Below are 23,981 nucleotides of genomic sequence, written 5' to 3'. Positions count from 1 at the left end.
TGATGGTATGTTAATTACTTAACTCAGGAACCGCACAACTGCTTTCAATATTTGTTGTATCCCTCATTTACTGCCAAAATAACATTCCCATTATTTTTGGCAGTTACCTGTATGCAGACCACTGACATATTTACAGTATATGGAACTGAATCCTCAATAAGACAGCAAACCCATTTACTGAAATATTTCACCCCCCCCACCCACAATCCCCCATTCCCAGCCAGCAGCCACACTCTCACCTCTCTCTCCTTCTCTTTCAGCTCTGCCTCAGTCTCCTTCACTTTGTTGACAAACATCTGTCGCATCTCCTCCTCTTTCTTCTGCAGGTCTCCCATGAACTCTTTCCTCTTGGCCTCATAGGTCTCCTGGAGACTGTGGACAGGGAAGAGAGAGAAAGAGAAATGGATTACTACATCTGAGCCTAACTACAGTACACCTCTGACGAACACAGGGTTTTAAATCACTCACAGAAAGAGCATCTTTACATGCTGAACTCTGAGATTAATTGGTCCACTTCCCCAGTAACATATGACTAGCTTGATTGTTAATTTCACAGACAAATTGAAATGGTCCACCCACACAAAAAGTGTGGTGAAGAAGGCGCAACAGCGCCTCTTCAACCTCAGGAGGCTGAAGAAATTTGACTTGTCACCCAAAACCCTGACAAACTTTTACAGATGCACAATCGAGAGCAACCTGTATCACCGCTTGGTATCTGTATCACCGCTTGGTACGGCAACTGCACCGCCCTCAACCACAAGGCTCTCCAGAGGGTGGTGAGGTCTACACACCATCACCGGGGGCAAACTACCTGCCCTCCATGACACCTACAGCACCTGATGCCACAGGAAGGCCAAAAAGATCATCGACAACCACCCGAGCCACTGCCTGTTCACACTTACCATCCAGAAGGCGAGGTCAGTACAGATGCATCAAAGCTGGGACTGAGAAATAGAATCTGTTTTTCAATTTCAAGGCCATCAGACTGCTAAACATGAATCACTATCTCAGAGAGGCTGCTGCCTACATTGAGACCCGATCACTGGACACTTTAATAAATGGATCACTAGTTACTTTAAACAATGCCACTTTAAATAATGACACTTTAATAATGTTTACATATCTTACATCACATGTATATTCTGTATTTTAGACCATCTATTGCACCTTGCCTATGCCGCTCAGACATCGCTCATCCATATACTTATATGTACATATTCTCATTTACCCCTTTAGATGTGTGTGCATTAGATAGTTGTTGGTGAATTGTTAAATATTACTGCACTGTCAGAACTAGAAGCACAAGCATTTTGCTACACTTGCATTAACATCTGCTAACCATGTGTATGTGACCAATAAAATTTGATTTGATTTTTGTTTGTGTGTTCTGTTCTCAGCCTTGCTGCCTCACCTGAACGGCTGACAGTCGGGGTCTGTATCTGTGAATCCCATCTCCTCCAGTTTGCAGCGTCGGTAGAGCTCGTAGTGTCTGGCGTGGGTCTGCTCTCTCAGATCCTCCATGTTCACCCTGATCAGCATCTCACGCAGCTTCACAAAGTCACAGTGGCTCTCGTTCTCCACTGGACGGGACAGCACAGATACAATACAATGTCAATGAGCCTATGTTACTAATGTCTTTCGGGGGACACATGGCTCTTGACCTTCGCCTCTCCCAAATCTGTACGGGAGTTGCAGCGATAAGACAAGACTAACTACCAATTGGATACCACGAAATTGGGGAGACAAAAAGGGAGACAAAAATATATTTGTTTTTATTAATGTCTCGCGGGCCGGATTGAAGTGCCCGGCGGGCCGTAATTTGCCCCCCCCCCCTTGAGCTAGAGGGTCGTGTACATTAATTATTACACTTCTGGATGTTTATGTTCCACTAACTCTCTGAGAAAAAGCTCTCTCATGCATCCCATTGTGTGGACTGGGACAGGAAGCATTTCCTGCTTTCTGACTGACATAAGTGGGGAAGAATTTGCCCTGGAGAAGACCAGAGGGAGCACATGGGCTACAGTGGTATACTGTAGGATATAGTGGAACTAAATATCAACCCCAGCTGTGAGCGCTGTGCTGGATGTAAGGATATTGCTAAAAATAGTGCCAATTAGAGAGGCATTTCGCACAGAACATGATTACATTCCACATGATAGCCACTACACCGTGAGGGTAAAACATCCTTCAGTAAACAGAGACTGTGAAAATACTGTTTGAGGGAGAAATGACACACAAACAAATGAACTCCACTTTGAAGAATTTGAGGAGGAAAAATGGTTGATGACATCTGGCATCTAACAACCTCTCTGGTAAACTCTCCCCGCTGAGATCTGAGGTGATGACCCCTGCCCAAAGCCCCCAGAAACCCTGAGCCACCAGGGCAGGGGATTCACACATTACACACACACACAGTACAGAAATAGCTGGGAGGGAAGAAATACCAGAAAGTCTGCTATCTGTCATAGTCGTCTGGGCGTCACAAAAAACAGCAGTGAGATCCTGGGGTGAGATTAGTAAAAGCCCTCAAAAGTCATTTTTGTTTTTGTAAAGACTTTCTCTGTTTCTGGGTTATAATAACCCACAAATGACTTAGGAAAACAATCAAAACAGTTTTCCTATGGGGTAGGGGGCTCGGACTAAAACTGACTATCTTAGCGATGGAGATTCAATCAAGTAAACACAACATAACATGATTTCGACACCCACTATCTCATATACGATTAGCATTCGTGAAACATTATTTTGTTCAAATATTATTTGAAAATTTAAGTTAATTGATTGCTCCTGAATTGGCCATTTGAATTTATAGGATTCAGAAAATATTCAATAAATATAGTACCAACATCCAAATTGGACCAAACTTCTTTATACCAATGAGTAAGACATTAGGATTCCATTTTTTGTCAAAAGCCACCCACGTACCCCCCACACCCCATGCCAATCCCACCTCAACAACCAGTACACAGTATCAGTTCTCTGTTTGACAAGTATGAAGCTGCGGCTTGGAGTATTGCTTCTCCTTAATATGTAATGTATTCCCTGTGAATCTGGTGATGTATCCCCCCCCACTGAAATTAGCAATTAAAATCACATTTTTGGGGGGAGTCAAAAGCCACCCACGGACCAGACCCTCCACACCAATCCCACACCTACAACCAGTATACAGTATCAGTTCTCCATGTTTGACAAGTATAATGAAGCAGTGGCTTGGAGTATTGCATCTCCATACTATGTAATGTATTCCCTGTGAATCTGGTGATGTTCTTTTCCCCTGGTCAGGGAATTAATAATTGAAGTCGCTTGCATTATTTATCATAAAGTACCGTAAAACTTAAATGAATAGCCCCGGCGTTGCCTAAATCACTGAACACAACAGGCGCTTAGAGACAGGCTTCTATTTCAGCTTGGCGTCTATTTCCTTAATGCACACATATTTTGCTCATTTGCATAGTTAACTGTTCAATTCCAGCATTCACTTCCAGCATTTTAATCAATGTCTTCTTTACACATTGTCACGTTTCTTTTGTATTAGCATGCCTCCATTTCAGAATAATAAAAAATGTTCCTTGACAGAATAATTATTCTCCTCTGACTGTGCATGTTCGGTGATCTTTCTTTCGCCACTAGAGGGCGAACTAACACTTTCTGGGGGTCTGTACTCCCAAAGCTGTTGACTGTTTTTGTGCTTGCTGTTAGCAACCAATGGCTAGCTTTTTCTTACTGACATCCCTACCCTAAACCCTAACCCCATGGCCTTACCCTAAACCTAACCTTAACTCTTACCTAACCATTTACATTTTCAACTTCAAAATGGGGGTAAGGATGTCCCAAGGATCCCGGATAGCAAGGACCAGTTCTTACTGGCGATAAAAACCAACGGATGATAGCCATAATATTTTTGTCATTATTATTATTTATTACATTAAATAATTCAGTAACCATTACACCTCATAAACAATTCATGGTAACTTCATAAACACTTAATTTAGACTGCGTTTATTTGAAACAGGCTTTTATTTTCTGAAATGTGTGCCGTTGCATGGCTATTTAAAGGGATACTGTAGGCGGCTATTTGAGCCTCAGCGTTTAATTGAAGTTTTACGATCATTTGAAAGAACCAGGTTTTAATCACTAGATGCCGCTGTCCTGCAATACCGCCACACTCGTGTTTATTAAATAGATGACAACATTTCCTTTTCAACTTGTAGAAAAGGGTTAGGGTTACAATTCAAGCCAGTCATCCATGAAAGCAATTCAGTTTGTCCTAATAGCAACCTGATGCTTCAACCCAACTCAACTCAACTCTACTTGAATAATCCAACAAGTGGCCGCTCTCTGAGATGGCTATCCCTATGCAATTGTCATATGAAGACTTTTCCTACAAGCTCAACACTTTGATGGAGAAATAGGCTAGGAACTAAAATGTTGTGACAACCTTAAAATAATTGATTACATGGTCTTGAGTTTTTCAATAAAATGATCAGGAAATAGCTCTATATGTTTGGTGAATAGTGACATTTATCATTTAACCCAATACCATTGCGAAACACTAAACAGTGTGTGTGTGTGTGTGTGTGTGTGTGTGTGTGTGTGTGTGTGTGTGTGTGTGTGTGTGTGTGTGTGTGTGTGTGTCTGTGGGGGACTTTTACCATTGAAGATCATAACATGTAAACCATTAGAACTGCTGTAGCCTAATGGTTTGCTTGTTTTCCAGGAATGGCCTAACAGTAGCTAATCAATAACTTTTTTGAAGGGAATAAACCACACACAAAAGGGGCCGTTTCTTGGACACAGTTTAAGCGTGAAAGGAGGACATACGGAATTACTTTCATGGAGGACTGGCTTGAATTGAGGATGACCACACCATTTATTTTCATCATGATCCAAATCTATTGGTTTTCTACCCAAAGTTGCAAAGAAAATTGTGATTTATTTAATAAAACACAAGAGACAAGCAAAATAGATAAACGAGCGTAGCAGGTATAGCAGGAACACTGGCATCTAGTGGTCAAAACCTGCTACTTTCACACTACTTTATTGTAAATAATGCAAGTGATTTTAATTACTAATTTCAGTGGGGGGGATACATCACCAGATTCACAGGGAATACATTACATAGTAAGGAGAAGCAATACTCCAAGCTGCAGCTTCATACTTGTCAAACAGAGAACTGATACTGTGTACTGGTTGTTGAGGTGGGATGGGCATGGGGTGTGGGGGGTACGTGGGTGGCTTTTGACAAAAAATGGATTCCTAATGTCTTATTCATTGGTAGGAAACAGTTGAGTCCAAATCAGATGTTTTGTACTATATTTATTGAATATTATATGGGTGCATTCAATTAGCCTAATTTCTCTGATATAAAACTACATTTCAACAAAATAATGTTTATAGGAATGCCAATCTTACTTGATTCTAACTACAGAAACAATTTTTTAACAATCAGTTGGCGGGCGTCATGGAACGACTGATTGGAATGCTCTCCTACGAGACCGGGTTTATAAATAAAACGAAACCACTGTCCTGGGAGGATTGGGGAATGGAAACAACGGGCACAGGATAATGGAGAGACCATTCTGAATCTGAAAACTCCCAGCTGGGTTAAAATATTCTACCAGCAGTGCTCTGTGACATAATCTAATTATAACGTTTAGAGTCCCTGTCAACCACAGCTGAAGGTCTATAAACAAAGCAAACAATGTATTGTAGCAGTGTCCCTGTAGTAATACTACCAATAGTGCATTCATCGGCCTATGCCATTTCCCCAACACACTAGGGAATCTGTCTGAGCAGCAGTTTTCTCCTGAAATGGAAAGAGGAGCCAAGAGGTACAGAAAGAGGAGAGATACTCACCTTGTACTACTCCCCAGGGGTACTGCCTGGCCCTCACCGTTTTGTTTCCCACTTTAACCTCCTCGACGCTCCCCACCACAGCGAAGGGGAGATGAGCCTGAAGGAGTTCAAAAGGTCAACAGCTCTGACCAAAAGCTGCTTCCAAACAACAATCTGTCTCTCACACAGGTTACACTCCTTCCTTACAGCTTAGTCAACATATTTATTAGGCAGGTCTAACTGCTTAGACAGATGGCCATGTTTGAAATTTTTTACCCCTTTTTCTCCCCAATTTCGTGGTATCCAATTGGTAGTTACAGTCCTGTCCCATCGCTACAACTCCTGTACGGAATCGGGAGAGGCGAAGGTCGAGAGCCGTGCGTCCTTCGAAACACAACCCAGCCAAGCTGCACTACTTCTTGACACAACGCCCACTTTACCCAGAAGCCAGCTGCACTAATGTGTGGGAGGAAACACCGTACACCTGGCAAACGTGTCAGCGTGCATTGCGCCCGGCCCACCACAGGAGTCGCTAGTGTGCGATGGGACAGGAACATCCCTGCCGGCCAAACACTCCCCAGGACGACGCTGGGCCAAATTGTGCGCCGCCCCATGGGTCTCCTGGTCGCGGCCGGTTGTGACAGAGCCTGGACTCAAACCAGGATCTCTAGTGGCACAGCTAACACTGCGATGCAGTGCCTTAGACCACTGCGCCACTCGGGAGGCAAGATGGCCATGTTTACTAGCAGGTGTAACTGCTTAGACAGACAGCCATGGAGGAGAGGAAAAAGACAACAGGAGAGAAAATATGAATGTTTAATTTAGAATAAAACTTTGGTTGTAACAACGTTGCCATAGACAACACAAGAATAACTCTAGGCCAAAACAGTGTTGACGTGGGCTGTGTTTAACATCTGGCCAGCTGTATTTAGAGGCATGTCTTGTTGGCCTGATTAATAACATGGTTCTCTATTTCTCCCAGAATTACTCTGGCCAGTGAGATCCTACATCATGAGAAAAACACGTTAATCAAAGCAACCTCAAGAATGAAGTGGTAAGCCAAAACTGTCTAGAGCCCAGGTAATGAGGCCATCTAGCCTGAACACAGATCTATAGGGTGGGTCCCGTAGACACTAGACAGGCCAGACAGACCAGATCAACTGATTTGCTGCTCTACCAATTCTATATCAATGCGGTACACAGAGGAAGTTTCAAAGGGAGGAAACTATGTGCAGCTATTAAAACCATAAAACCATATATTAAAACCACCTATAGTGAAGGAAAAACAGTGAGTGAGTGAGTGACTCACATTCATGGAGGAGTTGATCTCTGTGACTGCGTGGTCATCTGTGGGGAACTGATAGATCTGGACTCCGTTGCTCACCAGCTCACTCATGATTTTAATCTTGAATTTATGGAGCTCGCTCTTGGAGATTGTATCGGCTTTAGCGATGATGGGGATTATATTCACCTAAAAAGGAGAGAAAGGAGAGCATTCTGGCCATTAGGATAAACTCCATCTGGTTTGCTTTTTAGGTTTTTCTACAAATTGTACATCTTTAGAAATTCTGCTATGATTTAACAAAGGTTTCATGGCGATTGTATCTTAAAATTAAAGCTCAATGCATATCAGAGAATCTGAACTTGTCAGAGTATCATCAACAAATACTTGAAGTACTGAATGTCGCCATAAGCAAACCACGACGGGTTGATCTCAGTCAAACCCACACAGAACAATAAAACAAACAGCAATTAAGAAAACAAAACTGACCGAGGTCCCATCCCAGCACTAAAACAGATGGGAAAATAAACACATTCATATGACAGTATTGCTTTGGCTCCTCAGAGTACTGGGACGATGTAGATAATTATCCTAGATTAAAGTCACTGACGTCCTATAGCCAGGAGGTGATGAGAGACAATTTGTTAGGGTCAAAAAGGAGGCCTTATTCGATGTAACCATTCAGCATAATTTTGCTACAAAACAGATGTCATGGTTGTTTTGCATAGATGCCTCCGTCCTTTACACAAAGTCTATTGAGGTAAAACAGCAGAGGCTCATCTCATCCCTAAACCAGACCACCTTACAATACTATATTTAGGTGTTGGTCCCTCAGTGCTGGGAACCTGTCAACGTTCTGCCTCAATAGTCTTTATGGAAGTAGAAGTTAAACCCCATTGCCTGTCTGCTTTACATCATAGACATATAGGCTGATTTTTAGTCTGCCCTGTGTCCCCTGTGAAAAGGCTGATTAGTGACAGCTCAGAGAGCGATAGAGCCATGCTGTTGGCTGAGGTAAGCTGCCATGCTGTTGGCTGAGGTAAGCTGCCATGCTGTTGGCTGAGGTATTGGCCTAGACTTGGGCGATATCCAGATTTATACAGGGGTATTTAAAAATACAGACCGTATGATTTTCAATACTGTTTAAAAAAGCAAAATGTTATTTATACAGTATACAGTGCATTCGGAAAGTATTCAGACCCCCTGAACGTTTTACACATTTTGTTTAGGTTACAGCCTTATCCTAAAATGGACTAAAAATATACAATCTACACACAATACCCCATAATGATAAAGCAAAAACAGGTTTAGACATTTTAGCAAACGTATTAAAATAATAAATAAAAATATATCACATTTACATAAGTATTCAGACCCTTTACTCAGTACTTTGTTGAAGCATCTTTGGCAGCAATTACAGCCGAGTCTTCTTGGGTATGACGCTACAAGCTTGGAACACCTGTATTTGGGGAGTTTCTCCCATTCTTCTCTGCAGATCCTCTCAAGCTCTGTCAGGTTGGAGGGGGAGCGTCACAGCACAGCTATTTTCAGGACTCTCCAGAGATGTTAGATCGGGTTCAAGTCCAGGCTCTGGCTGGGCCACCGAAGGACATTGAGACTTGTCCCGAAGCTACTCCTGCATTGTCTTGGCTGTGTGCATAGGGTCGTTGTCCTGTTGGAAGGTGAACCTTCGCCCCAGTCTGAGGTCCTGAGCGCTCTGGAGCAGATCTCTCTACATTGCTCCATTCATCTATCCTGACTAGTCTCCCAGTCCCTGCCTCTGAAAAACATCCCCACAGCATGATGCTGCCACCCACGCTTCACCGTAGGGATGGTGCCAGGTTTCCTCCAGATGTGACACTTGATGCAAAGGAGTTCAATCTTAATTTCATCAGACCAGAGAATCTTGTTTCTCATGGTCTGAGAGTCCTTCAGGTGCCTGTTGGCAACCGCCAAGTGGGTTGTCATGTGCATTTTACTGAGGAGTGGCTTCCGTCCAGCCACTCTACCATAAATGCCTGGTTGGTGGAGTGCTGCAGAGATGGTTGCCCTTCTGGAAGGTTCTCCCATCTCCACATCGGCTTCTTGGTCACCTCCCCGATCAAGGCCCTTCTCCCCCGATTTCTCAGTTTGGCCAGCTCTGAGTCTTGGTGGTTCCAAACCTCTATACAGTGGATTCAGAAAGTATTCAGACCCCTAGACTTTTTCTACATTTTGTTAAGTTAGCCTTTTTCTACAGCCTTATTCTAAAATGTCTGAAATAAAATGTTTATCTATACGTGTATAATGACAAAGCGAGAACAGGTTTTTAGAAATGTTAGCAAATGCATAAAAACATTTTTAAAAAAAACAGAAATACCTTATTGACATAAGTATTCAGACCCTTTGCTATGAGACTCGAAATGGAGCTCACCTTGTAGGACATGCAGCAATAAAGTTAATTATAGAAAATGTGTTGCATAAAGCATGACGACCATTTCAGATATGATAACCTTATTTTCCCTTTATGTAAGGTCACAACTACAGTACCTCTGTATTTGTATTGTTTTACCACAGAAAACGTGAAAGACAAAACAGTGCAGATAAAAATGGATAGAAACAGTGTGCAGGTGAGGTTGGAAGACCTCACCACAAATACAAGTAAATCAGCCTAGAGCAATACCAAAGTATTTGATGCAAGAACTGCTAAAACCATGTGCGCCTCACAAAAGACCTCATCCAACATCATCCCATGTCCAGTTTGACATAAAAAGTCAGCAGGACCGTCAGAGAGCAGACAGACCTCATGCAGCGATTTGATAAAGACTGAGCTTTAGCCAGAGTCTGGAAAGCTCTCAATCTCAAGTAGATCTGAGGATATCAACCATATAGTGTTTTGGATCAGCTACCACAAACCCAACTTAAACCGAGAGAAGAATAAACCACTTGCTTGTTTGGATCGCAGACAGAGGCACAGACATTGACAGTTGATTTCAGCTGTAGTGCTGAGACCCTAGAATGGACATCATGTTATATTCCACAGAAGTGGAGAAGAGAGGAAACACGTAGTACTGTCACCAATGACAATGTAGATGCACAAAATGTGTATTTACTTTAATAACGTTACATTCTTTGTTGCATTTATTTGTGTAATTACTTTAAACTGAAAATATTCTATGTACCTTTTTATTTTAATTTTAATGATGGTAATAAAAGTAATTACACATCTTATGTACAGTTAACTTTCTTCCTGTTGTTCCTGTCTGAAAAACTGTATATAGGAATAGGTTTTACGGGCTGTGATGTGTAAAACGTGTCAGAGCAGTAACAACTGCTATAGCCTAGCCTTTTCCAAAGGGCCAACACCGGATAGCCCACACTTTTTCTACTTTGAAAGTTGCATTTACCTTTTTTTGGATGAAATAAGTAACAAGTTAATTTACAATAAAGTCATACAATCATCTGAGCATTGATGTTTCCAAATCTGGATTATTTATTGAAGTCATAACTATGGGTGACAGGTTACACCTTGACCCTCTCTATACTTTAGATAGGGCCCAACTGAAAATGACTATTAGAACAAATCATTAAGCTAAATTATAAAATGTAGTGTGTAGTGTGTAGTGTGTAGTGTGTATGTGTGTGTGTGTGTGTGTGTGTGTGTGTGTGTGTGTGTGTGTGTGTGTGTGTGTGGCATACATTCTACTATTCCATACAGCTCAATGGCAAAAGGGCCTGTTTCCACAACAATAATATCCGACTACATCCCGTAAGTCTTTTAAGCAGACGAGACAATACCTACAGTATTTTTCAACATAGCATCTAAAAGGACTCATGTCAGTCATGTTTGCAAAAGCCCCAAGCTGTCCCAACACTGAATAGTCGTCATAATAATATTCACTCAAGGTGTTCATCACCAAAAACATCAGTGATGATAGACAGAGTGGATTTTCGGAAAAGTAAGGGAATTGTGCTCAGACTGTTGTCAATGATTTTGTCAGGGTTACCCTCATTGGCTGATGTGCAATAAACAGAGACACTCCCATGAACATCTGTGTGTGCCATCTCAAGTGCAAGGTCATGTCATTTCTCTCTCAGGTATTGCCTATGCTCCACTGACCAGCCTATGTCTAGGTTGGAATTGTTGTCCTGTATGCCTCTCCAAAGGACTTGAATTGCCCTCACATGCTGTACGTCCTTGCAGTTAGCACAATTGTCACAGCAGTCATGTTTGGGGATATTGGTTGCGTGACCCCAAAGAGCTGTAACAGTTTCCCCCGCAAGCAGCTGGTACTGCTTTACACATACAGTCTCATCTTATCTGAAACGCCAACAAGCGGTCTTCCATGGTACAACAAATGTTATGTTGTGTCGTCCCTCCCCGCTCTGCCATACGCCTGCATGTAGGACTCAAGATCTTGAAGTGGTCCATAGTTAACCACATGATGGACACCCTTAAAGTCTAGCCCCATTCCCAGTGCAGAAGTAGCCATCACAACTCTGAGATTAAATGACTCATCTTCCAAGGCAGCGATGATGCACAGTTTTATGTGCTCTGGTATCTCTGAGTGGTACATGTTGAAAAGCCTGTTTTCCAGCCTGCCCTCTACTCCTGCTGGATGCACTGGAGTTCTCCAAGGAAATGCTGAAAAACAGGACCGTATGACAGTCCTTGGGGTTTCAGGCCCCTTTGACTCCACCTCTTGTGAGCAACCATGAAAACATCTCTACAGGGTCAGATGACACCTTCTTTCACCACTGCCTGTCTGATGTTGTCCCTGTCAGGACTTTTCAACACCCCCAACACATTGCTGCATGCCCAGTGTTCACCACCCCCAACACATTGCTGCATGCCCAGTGTTCACCACCTTCAACACATTGGTGCATGCCCAGTGTTCACCACCCCCAACACATTGGTGCATGCCCAGTGTTCACCACCCTCAACACATTGGTGCATGCCCAGTGTTCACCACCCCCAACACATTGCTGCATGCCCAGTGTTCACCACCCTCAACACATTGGTGCATGCCCAGCTGCTTCATTATGCTATTCCTTGTAGCCTTAGAAACACAATACAGGAATTGGTAGGAGTGACCGCAGCTCGCCAACCATTCTCCACCACTCCCGAAAAGCAAGCTCCTTCCCCTGTGCCTTACCCCCTTATAGGAAATGGGATACAAACAAGACAATATGCATTAGTTGTCAAAAAGACTAAATAATATTTGTTTAATGACAACATTGTCATGTTGAAGGTACTATGTTGAAGGTACTACACACGCGTGACCTGTGTGTTCATTTAGAAGGAGGGTTATTTTAAGAGAAGGTCCAACATTATTGGTCCATACTAAAATGCACAGAAACACAACTGATCAAAGAATTAGCAGGTTTCACACATGAGACAGTAGTTTTACAAGTCAAATAATTACCATACACCACATGGTAATAAAAACACACGGCATGTCTCCCACCCCAACCCACATAGCTGCAACCACATCCCCTTCTCCTGCTCTCACCACATAGCTGCACCTCCATCACCCCTCCTCTCTCCCCCGATATCGATAAGACAGTTTTAGTTAACTTAGCCAAAAAGATGCTCAACACATTTTAGTTCCACACAAATAACTCACCATTGAACCTCATCGACACCCATTCCAATGAGACGCTCGCGGATCAATAACGTTTGAAGTGGACCATTGCCCTGAGCCAACAAAAGTTTCAGGAGTCCTGGAAGACAGTCGTGTATTCACCCTTGGCAATTTTCTCATCCTTCTCACTTTGACCAGTGAAAACGGCGGCAATTCCTTGAGAGTTCAGAACACGAACCTGATCCTCGATTATTGACTTCAGAGAACTACTATTACCATCCATTTCTCCACTTTCAATAAATCGCAGACTGTCATACCACACTTAATACACTAAACTTGTACCATAGCCTGTAGCTAGACACAGCAAAATGTATATTTTCTTTAATAGAGTGTTCAAGGAGAGGGGTTATAATGCCTTAATTGATTCGATGTTGTGTATAAAGTACGCTTCTGGCAAAACGGAATTCAATTTTTCCTCCATATTTTCTCCAATGTTGAAAACTAGCTAGCATACGAAACAACTTTATACAAAATGTGTCCTACCCGGTTGGAAAACAGTGACGAACACATACCACCCTCTAAATATCCTGATAAATAGGACTTCAATTGGAGTAACAAGGACATGTCCAGACAGTCAACAATTGACTTCTGGTTGATTTATAATTCATTAGATAACACTGTAGTCAAGGTATCCATTGAACCATCAATTTGTACTGATCATAAAGTTACATTCTTATCTTTAAATATTCATGGATCTGAAGTTAAAGCGAATCGAAAGCTATTGGAAACTCAATAGTAGACTGTTGAAAGATGATCATATCAAGATGGATGCCAAAGGTATTATACAAGACAATTGGAGGAAAGCCCATCTATTTAAGTCTCATGGGAAATACTTGGAATTAATGAAGTATGAAATAAGACAAACAGCCATGAAGAGAGGTAAAGAAATTGCTGAACTTAAGATAAGTTTATGTTTGAAATACTTTCTCTAATCTCTTTGGAGGACCTTGGTCAGTTATTTTCTTTACAACTAGAAATTGACCGAATGTATGAAGAGAGAGCAAAAGGGACATTTGTAAGATCAAGAAGGAGATGGTTGGAGGAAGGTGAAGAAAAAAATAATATCTGAATTTACCTCTATTCATAAGCTTAATATAGAAGGCAAAGAAAATGAAAACCCCAAAGATATTTCAAAATATGTTTCAGAATTCTATGGTCATCTTTTCACCTGTCCTACTAGTGACATATCTGCCTTTCTAGACTCTGTCAAAGACTATGCAAAATGAATAGATGAAGACTTCCAAAAGTCTTGTAATGCATTTTTTATTTCATTAATATAAATAAATTAATCAGCAAGTTAAGCGAACAAATCTCCGGGGAATCATGGCCTTTAGTAAAATCTATAAATATTTTCAGGAGGACATTGTTGAATTTATATTTCATATTTTTAAGGAGGAAATTGATTTTATGGTTCCTGCCTGCTTCTATGACACAAGGCCTCTTTCTGTAATACCAACACCAAACAAAGATCCTATGATGTTAGAAAATTGGAGACCAATCATATTAATGAACAATGATGGAAAGATACTTGCATCCATTTTTGCAATAAGACTTAAAAAAAGGTCTTGACCAAATCAGTGACGAAACCCAGTGTGGTTTTATGAAGGGCAGACATATAGGTAATAATATTCTACTAGTATTGGACTTGATAGACAACAATGAGCACATTATGGAAGATAACTTTATTTTATGTGTAAACTTTTACAAGGCTTTTGATACAGTTGAAGATTATTATATTTTCGAGACTGATTTTTTGGGGGGTTTTGGTCAATATTTTCAAATCTGGTTTATCTCTGAATATTAGGAAATGTGAATCATTTACGGTGAAAAGATGTGACAAACTCAGTATGTAATATTCCTAGAAAAGATGTGACAAACTCAGTATGTAATATTCCTATAAAAGATGTGACAAACTCAGTATGTAATATTCCTATAAAAGATGTGACAAACTCAGTATGTAATATTCCTATAAAAGATGTGACAAACTCAGTATGTAATATTCCTATAAAAGATGTGACAAACTCAGTATGTAATATTCCTATAAAAGATGTGACAAACTCAGTATGTAATATTCCTATAAAAGATGTGACAAACTCAGTATGTAATATTCCTATAAAAGATGTGACAAACTCAGTATGTAATATTCCTATAAAAGATGTGACAAACTCAGTATGTAATATTCCTATAAAAGATGTGACAAACTCAGTATGTAATATTCCTATAAAAGATGTGACAAACTCAGTATGTAATATTCCTATAAAAGATGTGATTACATATAAGATGTGATTACATACATATTACATATTTTGTTATTAAAGTTAGCAAAGATCAGAAAGAAAGGACTTAAATCTTTCCTATTGTAGAGAAAATTGGAAAGAGATTTAACTCCTGGTTATTAAGAGATCTTTCTTTCTCTGGACGTGTACTTTTGTCCAAATCTGAAGGTCTGTCCAGATAAATGTATACCTCCCTTGGATGTAACTAAAATGGTTGATACTAAATGATTTAACTTCATATGGAGGAATAAACCTCATTATTTAAGAAAAGCGGTAATATGCAGCACTAAAGGTGAGGGAGGGTTGAACGCTCTGGATATTAAAACCTCTAATATAATCTTTAAGATCAAATGGATACAAAACTATTTAAGAAATAAGGATTGGATTTGGAATATAATCCCTAATTTAACATTCCAACAGATTGGTGGTCTAGAATTCTTACTAAAATGCAACTTTGATGTGGGTTAGATCCCTATTAAGCTTACTAACTTTCATAAACAAGTACTTCACAAGCATTAACATCTGCTAAACACGTGTATGTGACCAATAACATTTGATTTCTAACTTGGAACCTCATGTACAAACATAATTTTTCCCCACATAGGTATACAATCTGGAATAATAGAGACATAAAATACAAAAACAAGTCTATATTTTTCCAGAACTGGTTTGACAACAGCATTATCTGGAATAAACAATTATTGAATAATGATGGACAACTATATGATTATCCAGAACTCATGAGAACACCACGTTACATTCACTCCTGAGGAGTATCAAATTGTTGTTAGAGCTGTCCCTACAGGTGCTATTCTTCTTTTAGGAGAATAGAACAGTACTCAAAGCAGATATAACAGTACTGTTGAGGATTTTGTAGCCTCAATACAGCTAGAAGGAATTTACATTTTAAACTATAAATGTAATAACATATATATAAGGAAAACAGTCCAAATGTTGCTATTCCCTCTGCTAAAATGTACTGGAATACAGCCCTAGGCTAGATGTCAAGATCAAGCGTCTTGGTTACAGCAGAGACATTCAATCCCCTCCTGGACCAAGATCCATGTTGCCTAAATTGTTTTGTGCGTAAAAAATGTAATAAAACATTTATTTAAATACTGAGTGTACAAAACATTAAGAACACCTTAAAAACGCTGCTAGTTTTTGACATTGAGTTAAAATGAATTGAGGCTGTGGACTCGACAAGGTGTCGAAAACATTCCACAGGGATATTGGCCCATTCGGGTGGTGGACCATTCTTGATACAGTTCTTAACACTGTCAAATCGGTGCGCCTACCATCAACCATTCAAAGGCATTTATTTATGTTTTGTCTTGCCCATTCACCCTCTGAATGGCACACATACACAATCCAAGTCTCAATTACCTCAAGGCTTAAAATTCCTTCTATAACCGGTCTCCTCCTCTTCATCTACAGGGATCGAAGTGGATTTAATAAGTAACATCAATAAGGGATCACAGCTTTCACCTGGTCAGCCTGTCATGGAAAGAGCAGGTGTTCTTAATGTTTTGACAGACTCAGTGTGTATGTATATGACAGTATGAAAATCTGGATAACGCCCAACCCTATCATAACCATGCCATCTGTTTGATATGAGTCATCGCATTTCTAGACACAAACGAGCCTGGCATTTCCTCTCCACCATTCCTAGAACAGCTTTATAGGCCATACAACTGGCCTGATACAGTGGGGCAAGAAAGTATTTAGTCAGCTACCAATTGTGCAAGTTCTCCCACTTAAAAAGATGAGAGAGGCCTGTAATTTTCATCATAGGTACACTTCAACTATGACAGACAAAATGAGGGAAGAAAATCCAGAAAATCACATTGTAGGATTTTTAATGAATTTATTTGCAAATTATGGTGGAAAATAAGTATTTGGTCAATAACAAAAGTTTATCTCAATACTTTGTTATATACCCTTTGTTGGCAATGACAGAGGACAAACGTTTTCTGTAAGTCTTCACAAGGTTTTCACACACTGTTGCTGGTATTTTGGCCCATTCCTCCATGCAGATCACCTCTAGAGCAGTGATCTTTTGGGGCTGTTGCTGGGCAACACGGACTTTCAACTCCCTCCAAAGATTTTCTATGGGGTTGAGATCTGGAGACTGGCTAGGCCACTCCAGAACCTTGAAATGCTTCTTACGAAGCCACTCCATTGCCCGGGCGGTGTGTTTGGGATCATTGTCATGCTGAAAGACAGAGCCACATTTCATCTTCAATGCCCTTGCTGATGGAAGGAGGTTTTCACTCAAAATCTCACGATACATGGCCCCATTCATTCTTTCCTTTACACGGATCAGTCGTCCTGGTCCCTTTGCAGAAAAACAGCCCCAAAGCATGATGTTTCCACCCCCATGCTTCACAGTAGGTATGGTGTTCTTTGGATGCAACTCAGCATTCTTTGTCCTCCAAACACAACGAGTTGAGTTTTTACCAAAAAGTTATATTTTGGTTTCATCTGATCATATGACATTCTCCCAATCTTCTTCTGGATCATCCAAATGCTCTCTAGCAAACTTCAGACGGGCCTGGACATGTACTGGCTTAAGCAGGGGGACACGTCTGGCACTGCAGGATTTGAGTCCCTGGCGGCGTAGTGTGTTACTGATGGTAGGCTTTGTTACTTTGGTCCCAGCTCTCTGCAGGTCATTCACTAGGTCCCCCCGTGTGGTTCTGGGATTTTTGCTCACCGTTCTTGTGATCATTTTGACCCCACGGGGTGAGATCTTGCGTGGAGCCCCAGATCGAGGGAGATTATCAGTGGTCTTGTATGTCTTCCATTTCCTAATAATTGCTCCCACAGTTGATTTATTCAAACCAAGCTGCTTACCTATTGCAGATTCAGTCTTCCCAGCCTGGTGCAGGTCTACAATTTTGTATCTGGTGTCCTTTGACAGCTCTTTGGTCTTGGCCATAGTGGAGTTTGGAGTGTGACTGTTTGAGGTTGTGGACAGGTGTCTTTTATACTGATAACAAGTTTAAACAGGTGCCATTAATACAGGTGGAGGACAGAGGAGCCTCTTAAAGAAGAAGTTACAGGTCTGTGAGAGCCAGAAATCTTGCTTGTTTGTAGGTGACAAAATACTTATTTTCCACCATAATTTGCAAATAAATTCATTAAAAATCCTACAATGTGATTTTCTGGATTTTCTTTTCTCATTTTGTCTGTCATAGTTGAAGTGTACCTATGATGAAAATTACAGGCCTCATCTTTTTAAGTGGGAGAACTTGCACAATTGGTGGCTGACTAAATACTTTTTTGCTCCACTGTATATGAGCTTGGTAGGGTCGTAATAGGAGTTGGAGCACTGGATGTATTGTCTGGTTTGTCAAGTGTCAGCCGGAGTATTTCACAGATTTCACCTGCCCTCTTTAGGGTCAATAAAACGTGACTGCACTAGTAACTAGTAGTGACACTCTCTTTCCCTCACCCTCATTCATGCTTAAACTGCAATAGTGACAAGATTCATTCCACCAGTTCACTAATTGAGGCAATGATCATTCATGTGCTTCCAATAGATCGCAGTCAATTTTAGGGATGGGTACGGTTAATCGATTAATCAAATATCCAAACGGAGGTTAGAATTAGACTACTTGAGTGAGTGTATATTTTTGGAAAAAATAAATGGTAGGGCTATTTTATAACAATGTAAAAGCTAAATTATATTAAAATTATCCTAAACTATGGATCTGCTGCCCAATACTCAGTTATTCACATGAAAAGCAATGATCTTCATAGGGATAAGTTACAACAAACATACTTTCTTATGTCTGCCAGATACATTAGGGAACGATATGAACCTAAAATTTGATCTGGGAATGTCTGTCAACTGGTCCCCACCCCAACATGAAGAGCTAGCTATTCCACAACTGTGAGAAATCCACACCAGTCAAAGTAAAAGGATTTCAGCATCTATACAAGTCAAACAATAGGATGGTGTGTGTTTTCTGCCCACAAGGCATTGGTGGTAGTGATCCTTTACCTTGCTGTCCAGTTTCTTCATGGTAACTAAATCCAAAGACTTCAGCGAATGCCCCGTGGGAGCAATGAAGTACAGACAGATGTGGACCCTCCCGTCGTGGTAGTTGAAGAGGGAGCGCTTGATTTTCAGCTCTTCCTGGAGGTACTTTTCAAACTGTGTGTCGATATAGTCCACTATCGGTTTATAACTGAAAAAATCAAATAAATGTTGTTTTACTAAGTGGTTATTGGTTTGACATTTTGGTCCCACTATCTCATGTTCTTTCTTTGTTTCTTTCAAAGTTTGACAGTGGGGATATCAGATGCCTGTGTGTGTACAGAAATAACCTGCATCTACTCAGGTTAATCTGACCTTACACTATCAAGTATCACAAATTGTAAATACTTAAGAGGTCACAGAGAACATGTAATATGCCAGTGTGTTTAGTCTAGCATTCTACAGATGAAGTGAGACAAATAACATAGAAAGTCACTGATCAACTCTTGAAATCAGATGAAATCAAAAACCTAAAGTATTAGCCACCCCTGTGTCCATCATTATACTGTAGCTTGGAGGGCAGGTAAGTGATATGGAGGCTTTCCAAGAACATATGTACAATGTTTAACCTTCCCCTCTTTACATCTATGAGCTATTTTCCCAGAATGCATCATTGATGACCATTAAAAGGCTGTTTGGGATGCATCGCTGCAGCAGTATTTTCCCAAACACGATGAGTTACGGCCTGTTCCTCCCTCTGTATCATTCAGGGGGGGTGTGAGCCCTCTTGCTGCAGAGGTTACACAAACACTCAGTCTGACAGCTGTAGTTCAAACCAAGAATGTCCTCATCATTCTACACCCCCCTCCATTCAGGGGGAGATTAAGTCCTCAAAATGACATTAGTTTAACTGTGCTTGTCTTGTCTACATTCCGGGCAATGTAAGCAATTTACTCCAAACGATGGCATGCACTGTGAGAGGATGAACACGATAAAGAGCCTCAATACTTCCAACTATTTATCAGCTGAATATCTGATTCTCAGCATCAGCTGCTTACCTCTCCTCTTTGTTGATCTGGTCCCCGAACCCCACAGTGTCCACAATAGTCAGCTTGAGGTGGACGTTGCTCTCCTGGAGGTCATATGTTCTGGGCCGCATACACACGCCATTCTGGTAGTGGCTGGCCTCCTCGTTCTCAAACATTGTGTTAAAAAGCGTATTCATTAACGTCGACTTGCCAATACCCGTTTCCCCTAGAAAGCATGAGAGAGAAAAGTGTTGTTAGGTCTCAGTAACTTTTAGGAGGGACATTCTGATTACAGCCTCTTCACAGCAGCACAGACATTTGTTCTCTTTCGAGTCAAGGTCAGAAACAACCCTGGCTGCATACCAAATGGCACCCTATCCCCTACATAGTGAACTACCTTTTACCAGAGCCCTATAGGTAGTGCACTACATATAGTAGGAAATACGGTGCCACTTGGGATACAACCCGTGAGACACACAGTGTTACTGTTGGTGTACTAGCATGTGGTTTGATACTCACCTACACAGAGGATATTGAAGCAGAAACCCTGTGTCACCGATTTACTGACCAACTGATCGGGAAGGCTGTCAAAACCAACATGGCCACCCAAACTGAGATTACGCTTTTCTTCATTCTGAAAAAAATACAAGATTAAACAAATCAAAAATGACGGCAAAGCTGGAGATACGCGAGGGGGAAAACAGAGGAAATGGACGGTACGTACTGAATCGAGGACTTAAGGATTTTGGAATACTACTGCCACGCTAAATTGTTTCCCTGTGCATATGAAATGTTCTTATAATTCTACAGACATGTAGCTCCTCATAATGTGCCTTGAATTATGAGATGAGCACTCTGGCCGAGGTTGGTGGAATAATCCTTCAAAACAGGAGCTGGCATCTCTGCACTGAGAACAGGCACCAGAGATTCCAACAGTCAAATTACTTCGGTTTAATTGAGGTCATACCAAAGAAATCTGTCACCCGCAAAGGAAGTTAGCCTGCTACTCTCATGTGAACAGCACATCTCTAATTATGGATGATTTGTGGGGAGGCAATAATGTAGTTCCTTATCTTGCTCATCTCAGATGGATAGCACCTTGAGATCAATGGGTCCATCCTAGCATGTCTGGCTTAGCCTTTCCCACTAAGGCTGCATATTTGGGGGCTGATTTCACCGGACACAGCCTGAGCGGTGTAGGCAGGCAGGCAGGCCAATGTGTAACTAGAATCGACTGAGGGCCACAAAGGAAATGCACACACAAAATCTACCCCAGTGTGTCATCTCAAGGATCATGCAAAACTGTGGACGTGGACACAAACTCCCCAGATATGAACTCTGATTGAATTACGCACGTCAGAAAAGCTGAGACAGAGGCATCCATCCTTGCTCTATAGTAAAGGAAAGAGGCCAGTATATGAGTACAAAGTATGAGAGAATAATAGAATAATTATTTATGGTTGCACTATTACAAAATACATTTTACGAAGTATTTAAGACATAGTTGCAGTACGTGGGCATTATTCCGAGGGGATTCGGTTTCCCTTAGCAACTAATTCAGTGTTCATTGAATGGCTAAGTATTTCCAACCTCTGCTTCGCGGTCAAGATGGTTTCAGATTAGCTATGGCATGTCTAGTTCTTATACCTGAGAAGGTGCCATTCAGAGAGCCTCTGTTTAAAAAAAAGTCAGTAGGTAAGGAAACAACACTTCCCATGTGAATCACTGGATCACAGAGAAATAGCTGAGCGTAAACGATGCCAAAAAATGTAAATGCTCCTTTATGGGAAACTTTGTACAGTCCCTTGCTTCATCCGTGACAATATATTACACAAATTACAAATAACTCAAACAAGGGCAAAACCTGGATCTTTGAACCAGACAGACTGACAGAGACCTCAAGTAGAGTAGGCCCGACTAATTTCTAATTTCCATCCCCAGTTGAATTCTCTCTGCTTCAGTGAACTGAAACACGACTACCCATCAGCAACATCCGGACACCACTACTACCATCACTACTACCACCATCACTACTACTACTGCTACTACCGCTGCCATCACTACTACCACCATCACGACTACAATTACTAATACTACTACCACCACCATCACTAATACTATTGCCGCTACTACTGCTACTACCATTACCTCTACCACCACCACCATCACTACTACTATTGCCGCTACTACTACTGCCACCGTCACTAATACTATTGCCGCTACTACTGCTACTGACACTACCATCACCTCTGCTACTATACCAACCACCACTACTACTATTGCCACTACCTCTACTACCACCACCACTACCACTACTATTGCTGCTACTACTGCCACTACCATTACCTCTACTACTATCACTCCTACTACCATCACTACTGCTACTACCACCATCACGACTACTACCACCATCACTACGACTACTAACCACCATCATGACTACAATTACTAATACTACTACCACCGCTACTACTACTGCCACTACTACTACCACCATCACTAATACAATTGCCGCTACTGCCACTACATCACCTCTACTACTACTATCACCACCAAGACTACTATTGCCGCTACTACTACTGCCACCATCACTAATACTATTGCCGCTACTACCGCTACTGCCACTACCATCACCTCTACTACTACTACTACCACCATTACCACTACTATTGCTGCTACCAACACCATCACTACTACTATTGCTGCTACTACTACTGCCACCATCACTAATACTATTACCGCTACTACTGCTACTGCCACTACAATCACCTCTACTACTACCACCACCATCACCACTACTATTGCTGCTACCACCACCATCAACTCTACTATTGCTGCTGCTACTACTGCCATCACTACTGCTACTACCACTACTACCATTACTACTACTACTGCTACTACCATCACTACTGCTACCACCACCATCAACTCTACTATTGCTGCTGCTACTACCACCATCACTACTGCTACTACCACTACTACCATTACTACTACTACTGCTACTACCATCACTACTGCTATTACCACCATCACGACTACAATTACTAATACTACTACCACCATCACTACTGCTACTACCACTACTACCATTACTACTACTACTGCTACTACCATCACTACTGCTATTACCACCATCACGACTACAATTACTAATACTACTACCACCATCACTACTATTGCTGCTACTACTACCACCATCACTACTATTGCTGCTACTACTACCACCATCACTACTACCACTACTATTGCTGCTACTACTACTGCCACTACTACCACCATCATTAATACTATTGCCGCTACTACTGCTACTACCATCACCACTACCACCACTACTACTATTGCTGCTACTGCTACAACCACCACGACTACTATTGCTGCTACTGCTACCACCATCATCACTACTACTACTGATACTACCCCCATCACAACTACAATTACTAATACTACTACCACCATCACTACTATTGCTGCTACTACTACTACCATCACTACTATTGCTGCTACTACTACTACCACCACTATTGCTGCTACTACTACCACCACTATTGCTGCTACTACTACTGCCACCATCACTAATACTATTGCCGCTACTACTGCTACTACCATCACCTCTACTACTACTACTATCACTACTACTATTGCTGCTACTGCTACCACCACCACTATTGCTGCTACTACCACCACCACCACTATTGCTGCTACTACCACCATCACTACTACTACTGCTACTACCACTGCAACCATCACTACTACTGCTGCTACTACCATCACTACTGCTACTACCACCATCACTAATACTACTACCACCATCACTACTATTGCTACTACTACTACTACCACCACCACTATTGCTGCTACTACTACTACCACTATTGCTGCAACTACTACTACCCCTATTGCTGCTACTACTACCACTATTGCTGCTACTACTACTACCACCACCACCACTAT

At 41.3% G+C, this 23,981-nt stretch overlaps 1 protein-coding gene across 2 annotated transcripts in view; it reads right to left on the bottom strand.

Annotated features, from left to right (window-relative positions):
- Nucleotides 1-23,981, bottom strand: part of LOC110533358 (septin-8-A) — a 48,961-nt gene that overhangs the window by 10,679 nt on the left and 14,301 nt on the right. For both annotated transcript variants that reach the window (XM_021617477.3, XM_021617476.3), the window contains exons 2-8: nucleotides 20,550-20,664; nucleotides 20,061-20,256; nucleotides 19,027-19,213; nucleotides 7,145-7,306; nucleotides 5,857-5,953; nucleotides 1,412-1,580; nucleotides 240-372 (exon numbers count right to left, since the gene is read on the bottom strand). In XM_021617477.3, coding sequence (XP_021473152.1) covers nucleotides 240-372; nucleotides 1,412-1,580; nucleotides 5,857-5,953; nucleotides 7,145-7,306; nucleotides 19,027-19,213; nucleotides 20,061-20,256; nucleotides 20,550-20,664 — 1,059 coding nt within the window. The remainder of the gene's footprint in view (nucleotides 1-239; nucleotides 373-1,411; nucleotides 1,581-5,856; nucleotides 5,954-7,144; nucleotides 7,307-19,026; nucleotides 19,214-20,060; nucleotides 20,257-20,549; nucleotides 20,665-23,981) is intronic.

Source organism: Oncorhynchus mykiss, chromosome 10 (assembly GCF_057628025.1).
Source record: "Oncorhynchus mykiss isolate SJ-2025 chromosome 10, ASM5762802v1, whole genome shotgun sequence".
Taxonomy (NCBI): domain Eukaryota; kingdom Metazoa; phylum Chordata; class Actinopteri; order Salmoniformes; family Salmonidae; genus Oncorhynchus; species Oncorhynchus mykiss.
Note: the sequence above shows the minus strand (reverse complement) of the source record. Positions and strands in the feature narration are given on the sequence as shown.